At 46.0% G+C, this 18,288-nt stretch overlaps 1 protein-coding gene across 4 annotated transcripts in view; it reads right to left on the bottom strand.

Annotated features, from left to right (window-relative positions):
- Nucleotides 1–18,288, bottom strand: part of THOC5 (THO complex subunit 5) — a 388,784-nt gene that overhangs the window by 296,536 nt on the left and 73,960 nt on the right. For all 4 annotated transcript variants that reach the window (XR_015300896.1, XR_015300897.1, XM_086943231.1 and 1 more), the window contains exons 3-5: nucleotides 10,708–10,851; nucleotides 8,881–8,994; nucleotides 8,680–8,777 (exon numbers count right to left, since the gene is read on the bottom strand). Coding sequence is in view for 2 of the 4 variants with exons in the window: in XM_086943231.1 (XP_086799357.1) it covers nucleotides 8,680–8,777; nucleotides 8,881–8,994; nucleotides 10,708–10,851 (356 nt within the window). In the remaining 2 variants the exon portion in view is untranslated. The remainder of the gene's footprint in view (nucleotides 1–8,679; nucleotides 8,778–8,880; nucleotides 8,995–10,707; nucleotides 10,852–18,288) is intronic.

Raw genomic sequence — 18,288 nt, 5'->3', positions numbered from 1 at the left:
AAAAAGCTACCCACACACAAGAGCCACACACACAGAGCCACACACACACACAGAGCGAGCCACACACACACACACAGAGCCACACACACACAGAGAGCCACAGAGAGACACACACACAGAGCCACAGAGCCACACAGACAGAGCCACACACACAGACAGAGCCACACACACACAGACAGAGCCACACACACACAGACAGAGCCACAGAGCCACACACACACAGACAGAGCCACACACACACACAGACAGAGCCACAGAGCCACACACACACAGACAGAGCCACAGACCCACACACACAGACAGAGCCAGAGCTACACACACACACACACAGACAGAGCCACACACACAGACAGAGCCACACACACACACAGACAGAGCCACACACACACACACAGACAGAGCCACACACACACACACACACAGACAGAGCCACACACACACACACACAGACAGAGCCACACACACACAGACAGAGCCACACACACACACACAGACAGAGCCACACACACACAGACAGAGCCACACACACACACAGACAGAGCCACACACACACACAGACAGAGCCACACACACACACAGACAGAGCCACACACACACACACACACACACACACACACAGACAGAGCCACACACAGACAGAGCCACACACAGACAGAGCCACACACAGACAGAGCCAGACAGAGCCACACACACACACACACACAGTGCCCCCACACAGTCCTTCACAGAGCCACCTACACAGAGCCACCCTCACACAGAACCACCCACACATAGAGCCACCTACAAAAAAAGCTACCCACACACAAAGCCACACACAAACACACAGAGCCACACACACACACAGACAGAGCCACACACACACACAGAGCCCCCACACAGTCCTTCACAGAGCCACCTACACAGAGCCACCCACACATAGAGCCACCTACAAAAAAAGCTACCCACCCACACAGAGCCACCTACAAAAAAAGCTACCCACACACACAGAGCCACACACACACACACACACACACACAGAGCGAGCCACACGCACACACACAGAGCCACACACACACAGAGCCACACACACACACAGAGCCACACACACACACACACACAGAGCCACACACACACACACACAGCCACAGAGAGACACACACACAGAGCCACAGAGCCACACACACAGAGCCACACACACACAGCCACAGAGCCACACAGACAGAGCCACACACACAGACAGAGCCACACACACACAGACAGAGCCACAGAGCCACACACACACAGACAGAGCCACACACACACACACAGAGCCACACACACACACAGACAGAGCCACACACACACACAGACAGAGCCACACACACACACAGACAGAGCCACAGAGCCACACACACAGACAGAGCCACAGAGCTACACACACACACACACAGACAGAGCCACACACACACACACAGAGACACACACACAGACAGAGCCACACACACACACACAGACAGAGCCACACACACAGACAGAGCCACACACACAGAGCCACACACACACAGACAGAGCCACACACACAGACAGAGCCACACACACAGACAGAGCCACACACACAGACAGAGCCACACACACAGACAGAGCCACACACACACACACAGACAGAGCCACACACACACACACAGACAGAGCCACACACACACACACAGACAGAGCCACACACACACACACATACAGAGCCACACACACACACACACACACAGACAGAGCCACACACACACACACAGACAGAGCCACACACAAACACTGTCCTATCCTACCTTTAAGCCATTCATAAACCAATCTGACAGTCATCTAGCTACGGCTCCATTGGACATACCAGTGCCCTCAAAGACAAAGTTTCAAGAGTTAGTTTTGCATTAGGATTGACTTTGTTTGTGTACAGCATCCCTATTCGTCTCATTTATCGTAGCAGCTCTGCACACCAACCTTAAACCAAGGGCACCCACTAGCACAGGGGCTTTGGCCTAACCTCAGTTTAACTGCAACAACCAACTTTTCAAACCCCGAACATCTCAAAGACTGGGGTATGTTGATCAAGATAGAGGGAAAATATGACCAATCAGTGGTAACTAAGTCCTACATCTTTTTTCAAAGAGCCACTTTTCAGTGCCTCATTTGTACAATAAATAAGGAAATAAACCAGGAAAAGCAAGTGCCCAACCTTTGTGTTAGGAGCCTGTCGCCAGTACTACTGAATGCCAGGATTGTCTAATACCAAGGTGGATCAATCTTGTTTCTACTCTTGCATCTTTCTTCCACCACCCTATACTTCCAGTCTTTGTATGCCACTGTTGCAGGTACTTCCCTGTTTTTTCATTTTAAATCTCTTTGCCTAGCTTTCTTTTACTCCTTCATTTTTCCTTTTGCTCTGGGTCAGTGTCCTCTGCCAGCATGAATGAAGCACTGGTTTTCAAACTTGAGAGTGGGATGCACACACACACACACACACACGCACACACACACACACACACACACGCACACGCACGCACACACACACATTTGAAATATAGGTGGCAGGATACACCCCTGAGCATTTAGCCACATGAAAACAAGCTAGCATATGGCCTACAATCCACTTGATGTCAAAACCACACCACAAAGACGGGCCATTTCGCTTCAGGAGACTTGTGTGAGTGGGGCTTTGAGAAAAGTGAGGGCTAAGTTCATTTGCTTCCGTTTTAACTCAAGGGTGCTTGTGCCGCTGCTGTGCCCAATAACACATCTGGTGCAGTTTGAAGCACTAGAGGCTTCTAGTCCTGAATGACTTGCCGGGGTACCCCCTACTCCTGAAAAGCCCCCGGAGACTCGTATCCACGTCACTCCTCTCTTTCGTTGAAACCTGAAGTCAGGCCTTCCATCATGCAAGACCACTATTCTTTCGAAAACGCTTGACCTGCCACTGGCAGGGTCAAGGACATCCAGAAGTCGTCAAGATTCCGAGGGACAAGAAAAGGTCCCAGATGTCCAGCATGTGGCTGAGTGGGAGCCCTGACTGAACAGTTTGAGGTAATCGATACATGGCCTAAGAGGGCGAGCCACAAGCGGGCTCTGGGGAACTCCATCATGGATACAAAAAAAACAGCAAAGTTGTCCTAATGGGGGGCAGCACCCCACCCTCATTAAACACAGGTCACCACACAGCCAGCAGATGGCTCTGCGTTTCTGACCCTGCAGACCTGAATTGCACTCAATTCAGCCATTTTCTATCTTTGAATTGCACCTTTATGTAAACAAAACTCTTCATGTATTAGTTACACCGATACAAGTGTAATCAAAAGAAAATGGCTACAATTCATTGAGCATTATATTCCCGTTCACAATCCTAGTACTTCCTCACTCTCCGCACATATTACACCGGAGGGTCCTCGGGAGTCATGAGCTTGTAAGTGTAGCCTATAGACTTTCTCTACCATTGGCGTGACAAGTGCATTTCCTGCATATTTACCTATAGTAACCTATAGTAACAATTCATACAGTATTTACACCCGGCAATCCAAGCGTAAAATACACACAGGTGCCTAGAATAATGCTCAATACGATGTATGCAGTCAATGACACCAGGGAAGTGTGTGACCTCTGACCCCGAGAAAACAACGCTGCTCTTGCTTCTAACACCCCCCTCCCCAGGCCTTTGTTATAGCAGAAAAACAGTGCCAGCAGCGCGCAGAGGCAGGTGCCCACCTGGGGCCAGCACAGCCGAGCTTCAGAGCAGCGCCGAGGCGGTGCTTCCAGCTCCGGCTGGGGCTCCTGCGCAGATGCTTAGGAAACATTTCCCAGCTAGGCTGTATTTTTAATTTACCTTGACACGAACAGCTAAAGCACACTAAAGCCCTTCCAAAGGCTGTCCTGTTCTGCAGGTCCTGTGGCTCGGTCAGCAGCGCCCTGAGCTTTTACATGGGTGCGTCACAGGAAGAGGCTGAGAAACGCACCCAGCGCAGTGGCCTAACAAAAGCACCCGGGGGTGGAGGGTTTTTTTGGGTGGAGGGGGCAGAGGGAGGGGAGCTAAGAGCGGAGGTCCCGTCCAGCACTGGCAGGTCCCCGACGATGCAGAGCTTCTTGGGGATCATGTTTTCTATGATTGCTCCAGCCATTGTTGCCCCTTACAATCGCCACACACTGCTTGAAAACAATCCGGAGTGCGATGAAAGCAGAATTCCCCCAGAGCCGAGCCCACAGGACCACGACCACTTTTCTCCGAAGCGAGGCAGAAATGCCTCGGAAAAAGCAGGGTCATTTTTCGGATGGAGGGGCGTGTTTTCGTTCTCTCCTCTTCCCATTAGCTGGAAGGTAAAATTCCAGCCAATGGGAAGAGGAGAGAAAGTAAATAGAAAGAAACAAAAAAACACACCCCTCAATCCGAATAACACGGGGCTTTAACGGAGTGACACCCCTCTCCTCCAATGGCTGGACTCCGTTTAGGAAGCCAGCCAATGGAGAAGAGGGGCGGGTTCAAGCCCCTACTAAGAAACGTTAAATCTCGGAGCTCCGCCCACACTGCTACGCAGTGTGACAGTCCTCGACCTAAAAATCTAGAGCTTTTGGCTTTTATTTACCGTCTCCTCTTAGCCCACAACTCCAAGAATATCATAAGAGTCACTGACCTTTATCTTGATTGTCTCACCAATTATCGATCTCAAAGAGCAGTATGTCGACAAAAAGTATGAGGATAATCAGCTGAGGTCTGTTTGCACTTTGTGGACATGACTTGAGCTGAGAAATTGATCTTTATAGTGATAGTGAGTACTCTTACTGTGTGTGTGTGTATATATAGGTCAGGAACCCTCCATGGACTTTGGGGAAGAATGATGGTAGTAGCGCGGTTGTACAGCCGCGCATTGGGTGGCATGCACTGTCATAGTTTCCCCTACCGAATGGAATCCCGAGGTCTACGGTGAGGCAGTTTGGGGACCCGAGGAGGTGCGCTTCTTTCCGTTAACAAACAGGAATTTTGCTTAAAAACACATGAACTGCTGAGACATTTCCGCGATACATTGCGATGTGTATATCCCCCCATGCAGCACTTACCTGGGAACATTAAGAGGCATCCTGGGTGTTGGAGTTCACGAACACTCTGTGGACTGACTACAAGTGAGCAGATTACATCAGGGAGGCGGGGCGGACCCTCTACCAATAAGAGGGAGGCAGAATCCAGTCCATGGGTTTGGAAGCTACCTGGAGACTTGGGCGCTGATGAAGGCTGATCCTAATGCCGAAATGCATTCGCCAAATACGAAATAAAGTGCGCCTCCAAAGTGTTCCCCTGCGTGGTCTCTGCTCATTCGGAAGAAGGAGTTTGTGTGTATATATATATATATATATATATATATATATATATATATATATATATATATATCCACAGAAAAAAGATTACCCTTCGTGGGACTCTTGCCTACAGGTAAGTATCAGCTCATTTTGGAGGCATTCAACAAAGGCATTATTCTGCATTCCTGTTCCATGACGATCGTAATGGAACAGGAATGCAGAATAATGCCTTTGTTGAATGCCTCCAAAATGAGCTGATACTTACCTGTAGGTAAGAGTCCCACGAAGGGTAATCTTTTTTCTGTGGATGTTTAGTGGCCGGCCCTGGCCACGTGACGACGCCACCGCATCAAGTGCGGGTCCGAGTCTGCTCACAGTAGCGGATTGTGTATGGAGCAGGAAGAGCTTTTCCACGGGTGAGCAACAAACAGAGACATTAAGTTTCCTCAAAAAAATATGTTTTATTGGAATTCACTGCAGCGTCCCACAAGGGATTGAACATTTGACACTACTAGCCCCATAATGCAACGGTCTATGAGTGACATGTGACCATTCTAAAATAAAAGGGAAAACGCCAGTATGTGTGCTTGCTGTGATTTTCTTCAACTGCAGTCCATGATTAAGGGCGGTGGCCTGAAACGCGTAGGACTGACGATCGTAATGGAACAGGAATGCAGAATAATGCCTTTGTTGAATGCCTCCAAAATGAGCTGATACCTTACCTGTAGGCAAGAGTCCCACAAAGGGTAACCTTTTTTCTGTGGATATATATATATATATATATATATATATATATATATATATATATATATATCCAGCATGGCAGCTCAAATCGTTTCCTTTTTCAAAAAACGATAAAGCACTCAAGGGGGTTATGCAGCAACAGTTTTAATCAGCCACGGACAGAAATCAGACGCGTTTCAGACCTAAGAGTCCTTCGTCAGTGTTTAATTTAAAGTGTTATTTCAATGTTGTACCATTGCCGGTTTAGCCAGACCGGCAATGGTACAACATTGAAATAACACTTTAAATTGTGCTATCGTTTGTGAAAAAACCACTACGAAATGGCCGCCAGTTGCGATGTTATTGATGTGTCCATCATTCCTTTCATTGACAGGAAGTAAGGTGTATATAATGTGTCGGAAAGACACGGAAATGTAAACACTGACGAAGGACTCTTAGGTCTGAAACGCGTCTGTTTTCGGTCCTTGGCAGATTAAAACTGTTGCTGCATAACCCCCGTGAGTGCGTTATCGTTTTTGGAAAAAGGAAACTACTTGGAGCTGATATATATATATATATATATATATATATATGAGGAAGGGTACGCTTTAATGATTCTTGAGGAACTCAAATTGTGACTGATGTGGTGTTGGATAGAGCACAAAGAATTAAAGCCAATAAAACCCTATCATGAAAAAACGAGGCAAACCCGTTTAGGTCGGGACAAGATAACCCCATTCTCTTCTCGAGAAAGTTAATCATATTATCATGTTTGACAGAATCGAAAGCAGAGGAGAGATCCAGTAATAGAAGTAGACAGGGTTCTTTCAGGTCTGGCATTCTCAGGGTGTCATCAAAACTGTGTTTTAGAGCAGTTTTAGTGCTATGACTGGTTCTAAATCCAGATTGATGATGATCTAGTAGTTGAAATTGCTCAAGGTGGTTGCAGAGTTGTAGGTGCATGCATTTCTCCAATAGCTTTGCTCATGTCAGGAGGTTGGTGATTGGGCTGTTATTACCAAGGTCAAATCGGTCGGCATTCGGGTTTTTCTTTGGAATAGGGGCGTCCTGTCTTATCTTTAAGCAATCAGGAAACAATCCCTGAGAGAACGATGCATGGACAGTCTTCGTCCAGAGAGGAAGTTTGGCAGGGCTCAGCTGTTTGGTGAACTTGATGAGTAGAGAATGCATGACATCTATTCTTTTGAGCTGAAGATTGAAAATACATTGCAGCAAATCTGAGTTGATGCTCTTTGCTTCCTCCACCAAGCTGAATACTGATGAGGTGGAATTTAGATTTTTCTCATCTCTATTAGATACTGATTTTAAATGACTTTACATCTTTGTTTAATGGCAAATATGTGACCGCTCTAGCAAAAGGCATGTGTTCCACAAACCAAAGGCTACCTTCGTCAATGGTAGGCATGTTGTCCCTCATTATACCGGTTAGACTAACCAAATTACTGCATACATATAGCAAAATGCTCCCATTACCATTCCTCAAAGGACCTATGCAAGGTATGCTCATTAATAATTAGGCTACCATGAACTGGGGTATTCCTGGAGTAACTTACCAAACTATGACAGCCCTTCATCATTGATAGAGGGGGGAGGCTTTGGTAGTGGCCTTCCCATTAAAGATTATTGCACAAGCCAAATAGTCTAACAAATGCCATCAGAAGTACAACATATTGCCTTTCTAAGAGCCTCTGCCAATTCTGCGCCACCTGACACACTGTTACTTAGGGCCATATGTATGAACACATTTTCCCATAGACACAACATGGGTAAAACCCTTTGATACATATGGCCCTTAGTGGCCATAAAGCATTGAAGGTAAGATCAAACCAATACAAACTGCCCTGTCAGTCTGGCATGGTCTGCTTAAGCATATGGGGCGGTCAGCCACTCTACTCTCAAAGTCCTTTCCAATGGCCATAACTGAAACTTTACAAGTGTAATCCCTATGATATATTTTCATAGATGGAATCTTTCTCACTGTAGACTAACTATATCAACAAGGTCCTGTCTTCTGCTTCCATTATTCTTCATTTTCAATGGCTTAAGTCCCTTGAAGATAAATTGGCTGTGATACCAAAAAGTCCTGCGAGAACTCAGGCTAGTTAAGTTAGTTCCAAATTGAGAAGGGATCTGGGAAAGGTGAGGGGGTGGGCGAACTGGGTCATACATTACTGAAGTTCAGTGGTCCACTGTATGCACCTAAATCAAAAAAGTCTCCCTTTCTTATAAACCCAAACTATCCAACTTTAATTTTCAACATGATTTATATCACTCTCATGACATTAGACTTGGTAGAATCTGCCCTTCCAGACACTTACACAAGATGCAGCTGAAATCTGGCTACTTGGTCCGTTCGTATAACAAACTTGCATGAAGGGGTTTTTAATTTGCTATTCAGCCAATGTTGCTAAAAGGATAACTCATCACCAGCTATTTAGACTGGTTGAATGATGTGGTATATTTGAATGAATTAGAAGGTACCCATAGCTCCATGCTGATCCACACATTCAATCCAAAAACTACATGCAAATGTACAACTTGCTGTCAGTTGTAATCTGATTACCAGTTTTAGATATACACTGCTGTTCTGGATGCTCCTTGCTCTTGTTAATTTACATTATCAAGCTTCATGAAACCACATCTGGTACTCACTTAAATTCCAGGCATTTGGTAATCTCTTTTTGAAGGTGCATGACTTCGTATAGGAGGTTTTGCAGCTGCAGGTGATGAGCATCCACTTTCTGCTTTACCTTCAACAGGAAAGGAGTTTGATCAGATATGAGACAAAGAGAGATTACAAGATCAATTGCTCCCTTTTGACTCCGATGACCACCACCTAGTGTTTAATTCTACCTCGTGTGTCTGATCTCGTCCCTTCTTCAGCCGGATATGAGCCAACCGGTTCAACTTTTTCAGGGTCATAAAGTGGACACAGCTCTGGATACGGCGCTCTTCGATCTCTGCTGCCTGAAGAAACAGGACCATTACAGAATAATGGGGTAAACCATGGTAAACCAAAGGATCTGGATACAATGTGATACAAAAAACAAGGTAGTCCTAATGATCATATTTTTTCGTAAGAAATGAAAAAGACCCAACAATATATAAGGCCTACTACCAAATAAATTGGTCAAAATGTGAGAACACCACCAGTGTGTATACCAGAGAACAAAGTCTCTCTGATCTGAAAAAGAGAGAATTGTTTTCCTTCACACTTTACTTCTCCACTTTTTGCACATGAGCACTTTCAAAAACACTTTCCTATCACACCTCTTTTGAGCAACCTTTTAAAACACGTTCCAAAGTATGCATACATTATTTATTTATATCAAAATATAAAAAATAATCTGTTTATTTAATGAAGTATTGCCCTTTGTTCTCTGGTATACATACTGGTGTTCTCGCATTTCGACCAATTTATTTTTGTAGTAGGCCTAATATATTGTTGGGTCTTTATTCCTTTCTGATGAAGGAACAGAACAACAGTGACACAAGTGACATATTAAATAGAATAAGATTTACCACACCAGATAATACCTTTCCACATCATCATCACATACTACCTTGCTCACTGAGCATATGCTCAGTAAGCACACTGGAAAATAGCTTTCAATACAATCATCATATACTAGCTTGCTCAGTGAGCATGTGCCTTGTACAGTTTGTTATGCAACACCAAGTAGTCCCTACAAGCCACGGTAGCCTGAGTTTCTCCGCCACCATTTCAAACTGAGTAATAGGACAGGCTAGCAGGTAATGCCTGATCCCGGCAACCTCCGACATGTGGGCATCTGCCTCTCCACCAGCTGTTCAAGAGGGTCTTTATCAAAAATGCCCCAAGACATTTAAACTGTTATCACTTTTTGAAGGCTGCTTAATAAACTGAGCTCAATAGGCTTTTTCAATACTCAATCGGCTACTTCAAAACACGCAACGACATGAATCCATAGCTTTATCACTAGGGTGTTTGTATTCACTTCATATCTCGCCTCTGTGCTTATTACACCCATTTTCAGGTTTGGAGGGCATAGAACTCTAATTCAATTTTGAAACATCTTAAAGTCTCTGTAAGAGCTGAGCAGCCTTTATGTCCATGAAAGGCTTTTGGGAGCATCCCAATGACCTTAGAACCATTATCATCACATCTTTCTTGCAATTTCTCAGCGAAGAGAGACACTTTGGTGTTACAGCATCCTCTGACAACATTGCCCCTTACACAAACATGCTTTGTGTCCCTGTAAGCACTCAACATCCTTCTTTGGCCCAATAAAAATACTGCAAGGTCTACTTTCGGAACTCCGAAAAGAACATGGAGTACCAACCTCTGGAGCAACATATTTTGCCACCACTATTCAGCTACACAATCCCTCCCAGAACATTTCAGTAGCAGCACCAACCTCTTCCCCCATCCTAGACAAACTTCAATTTGCAAGAAACTTTCCTCGCAAACAGGCACATTATAAAGTACTCATTTCTTGAAGTACACACCTCACTTTCAGGTCCTGAATTCTGCAAAACTAACTATTTCCTTTCTTGTTCTACAACCTCTCACAACACAAACAACTGTGGGCCCCACTGCTCTGGTATAATCTCTCTGACCTTGCAGCTAATCTCTCTCATGAATGAACCTACTGCTCCATTTCATGTTGCCCCCAATCACAAGTCTTGGCTTTGCCTTACAACATCTTTGCTGCCTTTGCTCTTCAAGTCTTGTATTTCAGCCATGAGGCGCTGCAGGTCCTGGCATGTTTCCTTGTACAAATTGTAGTCTTTATTGGGGTCCCGGAGTTCTACCTCTGCTTCCTCACTGTAATACCGGCCTTCCTAGAAAGATAAAAAACAAGAGTTCAATATAGCTGGAAGGAAAGAGCATGCTGTGAAAAACCCCATGTCACTCAGGCAGGATTTTCTTGTCCGCAACTTCAGATGTACATCCTCCATTATTATTATTATTATTATTATTATTATTATTATTATTAGGGAGATTTATAAAGCGCCTGGTTTACGCCCACAGGCGTGTCTCCGCGCTATGATAAGTGGGGTGAGCAGTCCAAGCAGCCATCACAACCGTCTACCGTCTAAATAGGTGAGTTTTAAGTTTCCTTCTAAACACGGATTCAAAAGACTCCAAACGTAACTCTGACGGTAGGTCATTCCACTGCTTCGCTGCCAGATATCTGAAAGACCTTCCCCCCCATACGCGCCTTCTTAATTTTTGGAATTTTCAGGAGTCCTGTGCAGGAGGAGCGCAGATTCCTTGTGGGCTCATACCTGGTGACCAGACTCTGCAGCGGGGCAGGGGCTTTACCACCCAGAATGCGGTGACATGTGGTAAGAGCTTTGAATTCCACCCTGCTCCTAACAGGAAGCCAGTGCAATGCCTGGAGTGCTGCCTTTGAGGATGATCTTCTAGGAAGCCTCAGAATAAGGCGAGCGGCGGCATTTTGCAGCACCTGGAGGCGATTGAGGGCCTTTCCCGTGGCCCCCAGATACAGCAAGTTGCCGTAGTCCAGGCGTGAGGTGACTAAGGCATGCAACAGCGTCCGTCGGGCAGTCATTGGTAAGAGATCCAAGACCTTCCTCAGAGTTCTTAAAACTCCGAAGCATGCCACCACCACTCGGCCACTCTGGGGCCAAGGGCAAGGTCAACGCCCAACCACACCCCAAGATTCCTTACTTACTGGCAAGGAACAGGTGTCTCTCCTAGGCAGGGTGGCCACCAAGCCGACGACCATACAGATGGGCATCCCCCCACCACGAGCACCTCGGTCTTACTGCCATTAAGTTTCAGGCAGTTGGCGGACATCCAGGTTGCCAGTTCTTGCATGCACACTCTGAAATTGTCCGCCATCAGACCAGGCACACGTGAGAGGGAAATAACCAGCTGCGTGTCGTCGGCATAGGACACAAGGCGTAGTCCATAGCTTTCGACTATGGCCGCCAGCGGGGAGACATATAGATTAAACAGAGTCGGGCTCAGGGACGAGCCCTGTGGCACGCCCTGGCCCAACCCAATCTCCCTAGAATAGCACTCTCCCTGGCGGACCTGAAAGCATCTGCCTGTCAGGAAAGACCGAATCCACCCAAGCGCAGCCCCTGATAAAATGTAAATTGATACCTGTATAGCGCACTACTCACCTGCAAGGGTCTCAAGGCGCTTGTACGAATACCGCTGTGGAACCCATCCTGGCTTTCCCTGTGAGGCGTTCACTCCTGGGCACCCCCAAGGTGGAGGCCAGGCATAGCCCTCCATCATTCAGACACTGTAGCAAGGTGGAATGAGCTACAGTGTCAAATGCTGCGCTTAGGTCCAGGAGGATCTGAGCCATCGTCTGGCCCTCATCCGCTCCCTGCCGTAAGGACTCTACTGCCATAAGTAACGCTGACTCCGTCGAATGCCGTGGGCGGAAGCCAAACAGAGAGTCATGGAGTAGGGAGGCGGCTTCTACAAAGCCCATCAGCTGCAGGTTTGCAATTTTTTCAGCAACCTTTGCCATGTATGGCAAAAGAGAGATAGGGCGGAGATTGTCTAATCTGTCATAGCTGATGTTGGGCTTTTTTTGGAGAGGAAGGACTACCGCCCGCTTCCAGGCCTCAGGGACTGTGTAGGTCCCAAAAGAGGTGTTCAAGAGGTGGCGGATATACGGCTCTAGTATCTGCAAACTGCCCATCAGGCGCCTAGGTGTAGTAGGATCTCTTGGGGAGCCTGACTTAATCGATCCACAGATCTGAATACGTTTTTCAGTAGGCGGGGTAACAAATGTGGTTAACACCTGGTGTCCCCCCCTTACCCCGCATTCTTCTGCAATCTCGGTGTCTATGGTAGCTCGACTTGGAAAGGCCATATAAACAGTTGCCACCTTATTAGCAAAGAACTCTGCTACTCGGTTACAACTGTCCATCGTTATCTCTAATCAAAGAGATGGACCCCAACAACCAAAGGGGTAGGGTTCCAATAGACAGTATGTCAAATATAATGTCCCCTTTGGACAGATCATAAGCAGGCTAAAAGGCCTGCAACTATACCACACACTAGTCAGTTCATACTTTCAATTTGAGCAACAACGAAGATGATGTAAAAATAGTCAGAAATTATTTAAAAAATGTACACAATTTATTATACCATTAAAAAGAATCACAATGAAAGGAATAATCAATATAGCCTATTACAATACATGCAGGTAATAATCACATAGTGGGAATAAAACATAAAAACATATTAGTTAAAAATAGAACGGGATACTGTAGTCCGACTTAAGTAAATCAACCTCCAAATTTGTATAAGTATCTTTAAATTGGAGACGTTGTATAGTCCAATGATTTAATGTATCCCAATACACAAGGGCATCGACGCGTTTCGGTTTTGGCAACTTGGTTTACGAGCCAGCACCTTCATAAGGATTACAATTTATAAATTCCCACAATATATGGAATATCTCATTGTTTTGCTAGTACCGGGCTTTCATAAATCCCTCCGATACTTGATCTCGAATTAGATGATCAATTGGCGCACCTCACATTGCAGACGCCCGTTGAGACTTTGATATGATTTCGGTCTCACAGCAGTTTGCCGGGGTAATATTGTAGATACTTTTTTATGAAGTCTAAATATCGTCGAGGTTGCACGTAGAGTAACGTTGCAAAATGCGGCTTTACTTTTCCGATAAAGCTGTCCTCCGGGATGAGAGACCGCCCGAAGTCTGCTCGCGAATGGCGTGCCTTCGTCAATATGGGGTTCTGTATTTCAAAATACAGAACCCCATATTGACGAAGGCACGCCATTCGCGAGCAGACTGCGGGCGGTCTCGCATCCCGGATGAGAGCTTTATCGGAAAAGAAAAGCCGCATTTTGCAACGTTACTCTACGTGCAACCACAACGATATTTAGACTTCATAAAAAAGTATCTACAATATTACCCCGGCAAACTGCTGTGAGACCGAAATCATATCAAAGTCTCAACGGGCGTCTGCAATGTGAGGTGCGCCAATTGATCGTCTAATTAGAGATCAAGTATCGGAGGGATTTATAAAAGCCTGGTACTAGCAAAACAATGAGATATTTCATATATTGTGGGAAATTATCAATTTTAATCCTGATGAAGGTGCTGGCTCGTAAACCAAGTTGCCAAAACCGAAACGCGTCGATGCCCTTGTGTATTGGGATACACTAAATCATTTGACTATACAATGTCTCCAATTTAAAGATACTTATACAAATTTGGAGTTTGATTTACTTAAGTCGGACTACAGTATGCCGTTCTATTTTTAACTAATGTGTTTTTATGTTTTATTCCCACTATGCGATTATTACCTGCATGTATTGTAATAGGATATATTGATTATTCCTTTCATTGTGATTCTTTTTAATGGTATAATAAATTGTGTACATTTTTATAATTTCTGACTATTTTTACATCATCTTCGTTGTTGCTCAAATTGAAAGTATGAACTGATTAGTGTGTGGTATAGTTGCAAGTCTTTTTGCCTGCTTATGATCTGTCCAAAGGGGACATTATAGTTGACATACCATTCTCCATTATCAACACACCAGATTCTCAAACTGTTCCAACTGAGAGTCCCCGCCAACTCTCTCACTGTTTTACAAGTAATTCTTTCCTAGGCCTCTCAAACTAAAATAATGTACAATGGTGACAGAAATTAGCTATCTGGAGACAAGATAATTTGTAAGCCACGAATGCAAGACATCCTCAGCAGAGGCAAACATATATTAGATTAGAATCTGGTACTGCTCATGAACTATAATGGACAACGCACTTAAACTGTCAGGGCATTGGTAACAGAAGACTCAGTTTAAGGAGGAAGTGGCTCCCATCACCTAAGATTGCTGCAAGTTCAAATGAGGTGGCAGTATGCGAGAGGAAACACTTGAGGAAGAACGAGTGCGGCAAGGGAAGTCATGAGAGACTGCAGTAACCAATCACTGTCAGTCATAACAATCGTTTCTGATGATAATCTCCACTGCTAATAAGTGGCTGGCTGATACAGACCCCCCTTCTCTCAGTGTCCTATCCTTAAAAGAGAGGAAGATGGGACAAGTGTTGACATTCCCCCCTGCAAGTCTGATGAGAACAGAGGTGTCTCACCAAGTAATTTTTAGTAGAACTGTCATTCACGGCTCACAAGCATGAAACTTAGAAACCCTTGGAAAAAGCCAGTGGTTTCAGAGACAGCTTTTCAATTTTGTGAGCTGTGTTTCTCAGCATAAAAGTACATGTGCTTGCTGCGTCCTTTCCCTGCATGGAGGGGAGAGTCATGTGGGTGTTGGGGGAAGTGTGAGAATTGGCATATGCGTTTCTAAAGAACTAAAACGGAATTGAAAATAATGAAGTCATCAGAGAATGGGTAGAGCTCTAAGGAGACACCTGTACTACAGCTCATTATCTCAGTGGTCTGTCAGCAAGACTTTTGTGAGGAGAAGGCAGTCCCAGGCATAGCAGTAGCCATTTAGAATGATGTTGTGCATTTAACCTGCAAGGATTATTCATTGGGAACTCCCTCTTTATACCCTGATAACACACAAAACTAGTATTCAAATTTGAAAGTGCTACTTGAACTGGAAATACATTTCTGATGCAGTTGGTTAAAAAATTTACTTAATTCTGCAAGAGAAAAACAAACAAGAAAGTTAAAAAGCACTGCCAATGACAACAGTGATGGCTTTAATGTAGTAACATATGCAAATACAGGCATGCATAAATGAGGTTTGCGTAAGTTATCACATTAAAAGCAGACAAACTGTCTTTTCTGAAGCTTGTTAACCCATATGTTGAGCCTGGAGGAGAACTCTTATAGCAGCATTGTGTCTCCTTCCATTAATATGTGGACGTCACAAAAGTAATATCTGACAACAAACTGCTCAAACAGTCTTGAGATGCTTATCATTTGCATCTAAGAAATTCAGGCCATGTTGATAAAGCTGAATATTTGGGAAGAAACCTGTCTGATCACATCCAGTTACGGATGCGCACAACATAGGGTAAATACAAAACATGCATCTGGTCTGGGCAAATGCAGGCAGAACCCGTCAAAGTTGGTGCCTTCAAGGAGAGCTTGAGGAACGCGACTGATGACTCTGCCTACCCTCTGTCCTTTGTGCCCTTTAACTAAGCACTCCATCTCCCCTTGTTGGGGAAAGATCCAATATTTATACTCTGGAGTCTCAGCGAACCCGCTGAGTGAGTCCACTGCGTCAAGGGAGCCACTCACACTTGAGGTATGGTATGGCACCCCTTGACAAAGCACTCCCTCTCCCCTTTTTGGGGAAGGATCCAGTATGTAGGCTTTGGAGTCTCGGAGACCTCTCTGAGAGAGTCCACTGCGTAAAGGGAGTCTCTCGCAATAGAGATAGGGAAGGGATACTACTTCCCTTGGGATCACAGCTTACTGGACTTTGGACGTTGCCTTGACTCGTCTACCGGTTTGTGTCCCCGTCACCCTTCCCCTCTTCTCCCCATGCTGTGTCTCTCACCCTCCCCCTCCCCTCCTCTTTCCCACCTTCTTTATCTGTCTACTTCCCCTACTCCAACCCCCCCTGAATCTCTCACCTTGCCTTCTTTTCCCCTTACGTATTTGTGCTTATTGTTTTTCTTGACCGTACAAGTAACTTTGTTGCCTGCTCTAAGAACTGTGTAACCTTTGTAACGATGTAACCTGCAACTATGATCTGATGCTCATGTAAAGCGCTCTGATACCGCCGGGTCTAACCAGCGCTATATAAAACTTTTTAAAGAAATAAATAAGAATAAAATAAGAATAAAATAAGAATGTTGAATCTACCAGGGAATTACAGTTGAAGTGGGAGAAGCATACGGTGGGGATATGGGGCAAGTGCCTTGTATCTAGGTAAGGAGTCAGGATAGTTCTAAACATGAAAAATAGTACTACAAAGGAGCACACAAGGTAAGTTGAGGGCGTGATTCTGTCTCAAAAAAAATACTGGTCAACATTGCTGAAACTGCTCATAAAATGATTTGATGTATCGGAGGGACTGAGGCTCCATGACTACTTGTAGTACAAAGCTAGACAACACGATGAGAAGAAAAGAGCTGGTCGGTGACTTTCTCGATTGATTACTAAGATAAGAATGGAGGACTAGGGAGGAGGAGCTACGTCACCAACCAAGATGGCCACATAGTCTCCCGGCTCCGCTGACCCCCGTCCTATGCTCGCTTATCCTGTCGAATATCCTGACCTCCTGCCCCGGATTCGTGTGGGTGAACTAGTCGGCACCCCGATGGTGTGATCACGGAATTTTTCTGATGTTCTGGGATGGAGTAACATCGAAAATGTTTTGAGGCCTACCCCAGACTGGAAGCCATGGTCTCGACTGCTGGTCTACCCGGGTCCAAAGTGAACAACAACGGACTGCTGAGGGTGGTTGGGTCCGGTCCTTGGAACTTTTGAAAATTTCTCTGGACTACTTTGCAACCATCTGCTGCCTGGTGCTGTACCCGAGGTGAGGCGACGGGTGGCGCGCGGTACTGCGTCGCGGGGGGCCCCGGCCCGGAGGCCTGGCACTAGCACCGCTGGTGCCCCGGGGTAGGGGTCCCGCCGCGCGTTGCTGCGTGCTGCTGGCCCGTCCCTCACGGCTTGTTTCTGCTCCGGCTTATCCTGCCCCGGAGAAGGGGCCTCTCCGTGGGGATTGATATGCCTGCGGCCGTATGGAACCTGGCGGAACCGACTCAATGTGGCCCTTCCTTGCGGATGGTAATGGCGGAACTTGCGGCGCTTCGCGCGATTGTGAGGGCCCAGGCTAATCGTTGGCTGTCGGCAGCAGGTGGGATCATAGGGCCGGGAACGGGCCCTGACTTGATTTTTGGGTTCCAGCAGCCGGCTTGCCCCCTGTCGGAAGCCCCACTGGCGCGTTTGGACCAGGTGCTGGAAGCTGTGCCTGCCCCCGAAGTAATGGAACTCATTGTGTGTGCTGAGATTGGCGACTCTCTTACGTTCTCGGAAACATCGGTCCTACAGTTATCGGAGCATTTCACTGCTTCCCCCATCCTGGTCACTGTTGGCCCACACTTTGATCTGTATCGGAGCGAGTTGCACCCCCTCCCCAATCGGTCTCCCAACATGGCGGATGGAACGATGCTTGGCTTCGGAGACGGGGAGGGACATCGTTGGTGCAAGCCGTGTGCGATGGGACCTGCTATTCCTCTCCCATTTGCTGACTCAAGCTTCGGCTGCTTCTGTGTGAATCTTGACTTTCCGGGGACGGGGCTTCTCCTATCCGAGGGACTC

This window comes from Lissotriton vulgaris, chromosome 11 (assembly GCF_964263255.1).
Source record: "Lissotriton vulgaris chromosome 11, aLisVul1.2, whole genome shotgun sequence".
Taxonomy (NCBI): Eukaryota; Metazoa; Chordata; class Amphibia; order Caudata; family Salamandridae; genus Lissotriton; species Lissotriton vulgaris.
Note: the sequence above shows the minus strand (reverse complement) of the source record. Positions and strands in the feature narration are given on the sequence as shown.